We start from the raw sequence: 8225 nt of genomic DNA, 5'->3' as shown, positions 1-8225 counted from the left end.
AAAAAAAACATCAAAAGAAAGTAATGATGAAAAGGTGCTCAGTTGCCTTAATTCAGATTTTATTGTTTACCTGGACCTTTTCTCAGAACATTGATGGTAGCCAAAATGGAAAGGGCATTGGATGGCTGGATAAAGGGTTTTAGGTTTCATTCTGTTAGTAATATCCATAGACCTAACTGTAGGTAGTACTATCTGTAGATCTAGTCTCCAGAAAGACCAAAGCATGATTAGAAGATTGGGGCTTTGAACCTCATCCCCCAACCTCCAGGAGGGGAGAGAGGCTGAGGGTTTGTTAATCACCAGTGGCCAGTGATTTATTTAATAATACCTGTTTAATGAAGCCTCCATAAAAGCCCAGTAGGACTGGTTTTGGAGAGCTTCCAGATAACCAAGTGGACGTTCTTGGAGGTTGATGTGCCCAGGGAGGGAATGCAACCTTTGAGCCTCTTACCCAATACCTTGCTCTATGCCCCTCTTCATTTGTATCCTTTAAAATATCCTTTATATTATAATAAACCAGTAAATATAACTGTTTCCCTGAGTTTTGTGAGCTACTTTAGCAAATTAATCAAATCCAAGGAGGGGGTCATGGGAAGGCTGATTATAGGCATTTGGTTGTAAACATAGGTAAAACAACCCATGCTTGCAATTGGCATTAGAAGTAGGAGACAGTCTTATAGGACTGAGCCCTCAACTGTGGGATCTGACACTATCTCCAGGTAAACTGTCGAAGGTGAATTGGGGAACACCCATCTGGTGTCCAGTGTGGAACTGATTATCAGTGGGAAGAAATCACCGTACTTCTTGGTGACGAAGGTGACAGCAGTGGTTTGTGTTGTGAGACTAGTATGAGAAACAGTTTATTCCTATATTCTCACACTTACCTTTTGTGAATTATTGTAGCCTATGTGTGGAAATAACTGCAAATATTTAGTAAACTCAAACAAAATGGATATGTGCTTTAAAAGGGGTTGGTAATGATATAAGTACAAATGAACTAGATAATGGTTAAATATATATTTACTGCTAGTAAAAACTGTTGACCGTGTGACAAAACAGAAACAGTTATTAAATAGATCTGACAAGAAGTTATCCCTCTCAAAAAGTTCAGTTATTAAACATAATTTTTTTAAAAAATTAGATATGGGAGTCTCACTGCATTGGCCAGGCTGTCTTAAACTGCTGGGCTCAAGTGATCCACTTGCCTTAGCTTCCCAAAATGCTAAAATTACAGGCTTGAGCCGTGTATATTGGGTCTTAAAATTCAAACATTTAAAAATTTTGCTTATGTTATCTTCTTATAAGCCTCTTCTATTTCAACATGTATTTTATATGCATTAATATACTAATATATACTTGTATATAATATATAAGTGAATTGAGGTGCAGTCAAAAATATTTTGGAGATCACTGTTCATGAAGCCACTTTGTGGAAGGCCTAAGAAGATGACTTCGGAATGTAGGGAGCCTGAGTGGGTACCCTGATGCTTTAACCAGTGCTGACCAGAGTAGCTCTGTTTTTATCTTTTTTATATATGGAGGTTCTCAGTAAATTTTTGTCTGTAGAAGGGGTTCTGGTTTTTTAAAAAAATGTTTAAAAACTTTTGTGGATGATAAGAGACACTAAGGGTTTTTTTGTTTGTTTGTTTGTTTGTTTGTTTTGAGACAAAGTCTTACTCTGTCACCAGGCTGGAGTGCAGTGGCACGATGTCGGCTCACTGCAACGTCTGCCTCGGGGTTCAAGTGATTCTCCTGCCTTAGCCTCCAAGTAGCTGGGACTACAGGCGTGTGCCATCACGCCCAACTAATTTTTGTATTTTTAGTAGAGATGGGGTTTCACCTTGTTGGCCAGGATGGTCTTGATCTCTTGACCTCGTGATCCGCCTGCCTTGGCCTCCCAAAGTGCTATGCTTACAGGCGTGAGCCACTGCGCCTGGCTGAAACTGAAAGATTTTAAGCAAAGGAGTGACTTGATAGAATTTTAGGCTAACTCTGGTAGCAAGTTGCTCTTCCAGAAAGAATAACCAGGAAGAAGGTAGCACACAGATCTCTAGCTATTTTTACCTGATTACACAGAAAATAAGAAATATTAATCTGAGGCCTTAATTAATTAAAGAATATTTTTCATTTACTGTTTAAAGCCAGTAAGTACTGAAATGTTCCCATTTTCAAAACTTTGTCTTTGATCTGGGGATGACTTTTAGTTTTTATTTCTTCGTGTCAGGTCATAATATTTATAAGTACTAAACAAACAAATTATTAAATATAAGGTGTTTTATAGATTATATTTTTGGTAGAGTATAAACTCAATTTGTGTGTATTTTTTTGAAAAAGTTTTAGCCATATTAAACTTTGTTATATATCCTTAAAAGATTGTTTATTTCATTTGAGTATTACAGTGTTTTTAGTGTTTAAAAATGTGTGTGGAGGTTGGGTGCAGTGGCTCACACCTGTAATCCCAGCACTTTGGGAGGTTGAGGCGAGCAGATCACTAGAGCCCAGGAATTGGAGTTCCGGACCAACTTGGGCAAAATGGTGAAACTCTGTCTCTACAAAAACTTAGTGTGGCATAGTTTGTATACCTGTAGTCCCAGCTACTTGGGAGGCTGAGGTGGGAGGATTGCTGGAGCCTCGAAGGTCAAGGCTACAGTTAGTCATGATTGTACCCCTACACTCTAGCTTGGTGACAGAGCGAGACCCTGTTTCAAGGGGGAACAACAACAACAGAATATATATATGTATATTTGTGTGTGTGTGTGTGTGTGTGTGTGTGTGTGTGTGTGTGTTTTGTTTTAAATCTAAACCTTAGTTTCTAATACAAGGGTTGACAGCCTTCTAGCGTGACTAACCTTTTGGTAGGCATATAATTGAAGACATTCTAGGAGACTGCTTACCTCAACCTTGGGCTAATTTTTCTACAGCCTAAGGTACTGAACTGGGGGCTGTTGGAAGCTCTTGTAAATAAGAGCAGATAGCTTTGTTTCACCATGGTGTTGCATTTCTTAAGATCCTGAAGTCTTTTCCAGATTTAAAAAAAAAAGGCAAAAATAGAGTTAAGCCTTAACCTATTTTCGGGTATTAGTTAGCTCACTTTTAACCAACTCAAAGGGAAGGATAAATACGTAGGTGGTTAGTGAATGGAACAGCTGGTTTTCTGGAAGCAACAGAAAGTAGATGGTTGGAATTTCTATGTTACAGTTTTGGCCAAGAGTGGCTAGCCTTTTTATAAATTTAATTTGGGTAACATGAATCAGAGCCTACTAACCTGTTTTAATATTTTTTTGTTTTGGAAAATTGCTCAATGTCATTTTTAGTACCAAAGTTACTATTTTATTGCCCATGTATTACTAATAATGCCAATCAAATATACATTAATTGCCCTTATCCCAGGCATTTGTCATTGCTGTGCTGTTTCCAGTCCTCTTGATTTTTATTTATACTTTGCAGATATTTCTTTTCTAGTATGATGATGTAGAAACATTTATTTTTAAACAGGATACATTAATTGTTTGGTCAGAAGCAGAGAACTATGATTTGGCTCTGAGTTTTCAGGAAAAAGCTGGCTGTGATGAGATCTGGGAAAAAATATGTCAGGTAAGTTTTTTTTTTTTAATATTTAACTTAACATTTGCATCTTTTCTTGAATTTTTGTTTCCTTTTTACTTCAAATGTATGTATTAGGATGTGGAGAGAGAGTGTCTTAGTGTGAGACTTGATAATTTAACTTGAAATTGTTTATATTCTACAACAAATTATTTTAAATTTTTTATAAACTTTGTCATAGTTTTATTTTACCACTTTAGATTTTTATAGCATATGCTCATAATTAATACCTTATATTATAGAATGTCAGGTACTATAAACAAACTAAAAGAAGATTAAGCCAGGCTTTTAGCTTTAAAAAATAAATACTTGGTCATACGTTTACCTAATGTTTATGAATACCGTACCAGGCACTAATGATCAACAGTATTCATGAATTCAGTTTATGTAGAACTTATAATGTAGCAGGCTATGTAGAATATGTGGTAACTCTTAAGTAACTAGAATTTTTTAAAAGAAACCTTTTGTTTTAGAATAGTTTTAGATTTGCAGAAGATAAACATCTTTTATTTAGAACTAGAGTGTTGATTTACATATCTGCTAGAACATAGATTTATATGGTGGATAATTTATTCTAGTGATTACTATATTAGATTATACCTTGTCCCATCCTACCACCCCGCCCCCATATGTCAACACCTACTTTTTAATATATGTTCTTGGATATAAATGTATTTGTCCAGCTGGACACGGTGGCTCACACCTGTAATCCCAGCACTTTGGGAGGCCAAGGTGGGCAGATCACCTGAGTTCGGGAGTTCAAGACTAGCCTGGCTACCACGGTGAAACCTTGTCTTTACTCAAAATACAAAAATAAACTGGGTGTGATAGCGCGTGCCTGTAGTCCCATCTACTAGGGAGCCTGAGGCAGGTGTGTAACTCAAACCTGGGAGGTGGAGGTTGCAGTGAGCTGAGATTGTGCCACTGCACTCCAGCCTGGGTGACAGAATAAGACTCTGTCTCAAAAAAAAAAAACAAAGGTATTTGTTCTAGAAATTTTTGTGGAAATTTATTACTATTTTCACTTAGGTAGTTCAGGAGGTCTCTAAGACCACTCTCAATTTCCATAATTCATTGGAAAGACTCACAGCATTCAGCATACCTGTTACACTCATAGTTACAGTTTATTATAGCAAAATGATGCAGATTCAAATCACCAATGGGAAAAGGTGCATAGGGTAGAGTCTAGGAGAGTTTAAGGCTTCAGCTTCCAATTCTGTCTCCCAGTGGAATCATGCAGACAGCACTTACTTCTCCCAGCAGTGATATACGGCCGCACACATTCAGTATTGCCAACTAGAGAGTTTACCCAAACCTTTGTTTCTAGGGTTTTCACTGGGGATTAGGGTTCACATAAGCATGGCTGACTGCCTGTGTGGCTGACCTTATTCCAGCACCTCCAGAGGTCAAAGATATCTTGGGGTCCAAGGCCCCCACTGTAAACCACTTGTTAGCATAGCATGTATGGCATAGGTGGAGGCCCCCAGGCAAACAAAAACACTGTTATGAAGCAGGATATTCTGAGTGCTCAAAGTTTACCTCTCTGAAACTAGACAAGGGCCAGACTTTTCCTTTGGCAAGGTCAGTCCTTTACTGCACAGGCCATTCCTTGACAAAGACTCTCTTATACCAAAATGATCATATTTGTATGAGCATCTACATTTAGCATAGATGCTCCCACAGATGGAAAAATAATATCAGTATGAATATGCCTAGCATTTGGGGCCAATATGGAGTAGAGATAGGTTTAAAGAAACAACTAACTTTTCCTATAAAATCATGACAGAACTTTTACGTTTTTGTGCTACTTTGATTTCTTATTCTCCTTGATCTGCAGATTGTACCTTATGATAAACTTATATAGAACTGTATACTGTAGAAACTGATAGGCAACAAAATCCAGCTTTTTGTCAGTCCAGTTGTTTTTTTTTTCTTTTTTTCTCTTAGGTTTCAGACCATGATTCTGTAGGGCTGGTGACTTTCTTTTTCCTTAGTTTATTTTTATTGTTCAAATAATTGCCGCATTGGCCAGTGATTTTTCTATCAGCATTATATCCTCTGGATGCTTTAACTCAATCTCCCAATACATTTGATCATCTCTAAGAGTATTACCGTAAGATTTATGTAGATGAGGTGGTTGAATCAACAATAATAGTGTTACACCGTATCATAGTATGGTAGTAGATATAACCTGGCATATTACTAGAATCCCACTTAGCCATTAACAGTTGGTCTGGTTTATCCTCATATTGTATGACAAAATGTTTCCGAGAGCAGCGTCACTCTTCAGAGCTTACAGGCTCCCATTTGACTTTGTTAGGTTCTAAGAGGAGGGTTGCTCTTGGCAGACCTATTGCTTCACCCTTCCAGGAACTGAGCTAAGAGACAGTGTCATCACTTGCCTTCAGCCTTTCCTGAGGCATCAATGTTTTTGGGGGTTTTTTTTTGAGACATGGTCTGGCTCTCCCCAGGCCAGAGTGCAGTGGTGGGATCTCGGCTCACTGCAACCTCTGCCTCCCAGGCTCAAGGGATTCTCCCATTTCAGCCTTCCTAATAACCGGGACTACAGATCTGTGCCACCATGCCTGGCTAATTTTTTTTATTTTTTGTAGAGGTGAGGTTTCACCATGTTTCACAGGCTGATCTTGAACACTTGAGCTCGTGATCCACCCACCTCAGCCTCCCAAAGTGTTGGGATTACAGGCATGAGCCACAGTGCCCAGCTTAGGCACCAATATTAATACTGGATTTTCTTTGCTACATTACTCATTTTGTCATTGATTTTTATTTTATTTTATTTTTATTCTTGTCATTGATTTTTATTCAAACTTGTCCACCTTTGGAAGAGATATTAGATGTAGCCACTCTGATGGTCCAGAAAAGTTAACTCTTTATTGCACAACACAGTACTCCTTTAAATCTATGCATGTTGCTGAATATATAGTTTTTGCTCCAAACTACTGCATGAACTACTGCATGATATTTCACAAAATCATATGTCATGTTTTAGTTTTTCAGTTCTGGGAAGTCATTGCTGATCTTTGAAAGAACAATTTCAGTTTTATTAAGAGCCATATTACTTAGTTATTTCTTAATCTCTTATAATAAGAAATAGTACAAAACAGTTTTTCTGCAAAAGTTTGATTGTTCAGAGAGTTCAGAGTGTCTTAAAGGGAATGGAGAATGATGAAATAGAAGGAACCATTGGAGAGAAAGAAATTATAAAAACAAGAGCCAAGATAATTTTTATATGTTGAGCTTTCAGAAAGCATTAAGTATAGAATTACCTTTCAAAATGTTAACCTTAAGAGATGGTATGGACATTTTCTTTGAATCAATGAAGGAAATGCCTGAAGGTAAGTTGTGAGATGGAGAAATGTTAGAGAAGGTTGAGTACTGTTGGACTTTTTAGTCGAAGGAAGAAGCCTTCACATCTTCTGAGACTTAAAGGTGAATGTAATGTTTGAGAAGTTGGGAAGTAAAAAAAAAAATTTTAAGTAGCAGCTATAAGGGACGACAATAGGATTATGGAATAGAGAACTTTAATTGAAAAACCCTATTGATAGTGTGAATTTATGGCGAACCCGTATAGCACAGTTCATTGGCTGTCTTTAAGATGTTATGATCAGATTGTGTTGTAGTAATATGAACCTAAAATGTCAATGGCTTGCCATAACAAAAGTTGATTTCTCCTTAATGCTGTTTGACCAATTGGGGAAGGGGCCCTACTCATCAGAGTCATTCAGGGACCAAGCTGGAAGGGAATGTAATTTATTTTATTTCTTTCTATTCTATTTATTTTATGTTAATGTTATTTTTTGAGACAGTCTTGCTCTGTCACCCAGGCTGGAGTACAATGGTGCGATATCGGCTCACTGCAACTTCTGCCTCCTGGGTTCAAGCGGTTCTCCTGCCTCAGCTTCCCAAGTAGCTGGGATTGCCGGTGCATGCCACCACACCCAGCTAATCTTTGTATTTTTAGTAGAGACAGGGTTTCACCATGTTGGTCATGCTGGTCTTGAACTCCTGACCCCAAGTGATCCACCTTCCTCGGTCTTCCAAAATGCTGGGATTACAGGCATGAGCCACCATGCCTGGCCAGAATTACCTTTTTGAGACAGGGTCTCACTCGGTTGCCTAGGCTAGAGTACAGTGACAAAATCACAGCTCACTGCAGCCTGGAACTCCCATGCTCTAGCGATCCTTCTGTCTCAGCTTCCCAAGTAGCTGGGACTACAGGTGCGTGCCACACACCTGGCTTAGGAATTAGAAAAATTTCGTGAAGAGGAAATTTCTAAACTTTGGTTTTTTTTGAGACTGTCACCCAGGGTGGAGTTCAGTGGCGTGATCGTGGCTCTCTGCAACCTCTGGCTCCCGGGTATAAGCGATTCTTGTGCCTCTGAACATTTTTTGTTGTTGAGTAATTTTTTGTAGAAAATTTATGTTAGCCATGCTTATCTTGAGCTGTCAACCTGAATCATAAAACTGTTAGTTGTTTGTTATGTTGTGATTTTTATCTAGATATTAGAACTTGGGGGCTTTATCATAGATGTTAAATGAATGCCTGATTTTTAAAAACCAGATTTTTTTTTCTTTCTCTTTTTTTTTTTTTTTTTTTTTTT

The 8225-nt window shown here is 38.0% G+C and overlaps 1 protein-coding gene across 8 annotated transcripts in view; it reads left to right on the top strand.

Annotated features, from left to right (window-relative positions):
• PPP4R3B (protein phosphatase 4 regulatory subunit 3B) overlaps positions 1–8225 on the top strand; it is a 70690-nt gene that overhangs the window by 9699 nt on the left and 52766 nt on the right. For all 8 annotated transcript variants that reach the window (XM_017542354.2, XM_017542352.2, XM_017542355.2 and 5 more), the window contains one exon: positions 3496–3594. In XM_017542354.2, coding sequence (XP_017397843.1) covers positions 3496–3594 — 99 coding nt within the window. The remainder of the gene's footprint in view (positions 1–3495; positions 3595–8225) is intronic.

This window comes from Cebus imitator, unplaced genomic scaffold (genome assembly GCF_001604975.1).
Source record: "Cebus imitator isolate Cc_AM_T3 unplaced genomic scaffold, Cebus_imitator-1.0 Scaffold143, whole genome shotgun sequence".
Classification (NCBI taxonomy): domain Eukaryota; kingdom Metazoa; phylum Chordata; class Mammalia; order Primates; family Cebidae; genus Cebus; species Cebus imitator.
Note: the sequence above shows the minus strand (reverse complement) of the source record. Positions and strands in the feature narration are given on the sequence as shown.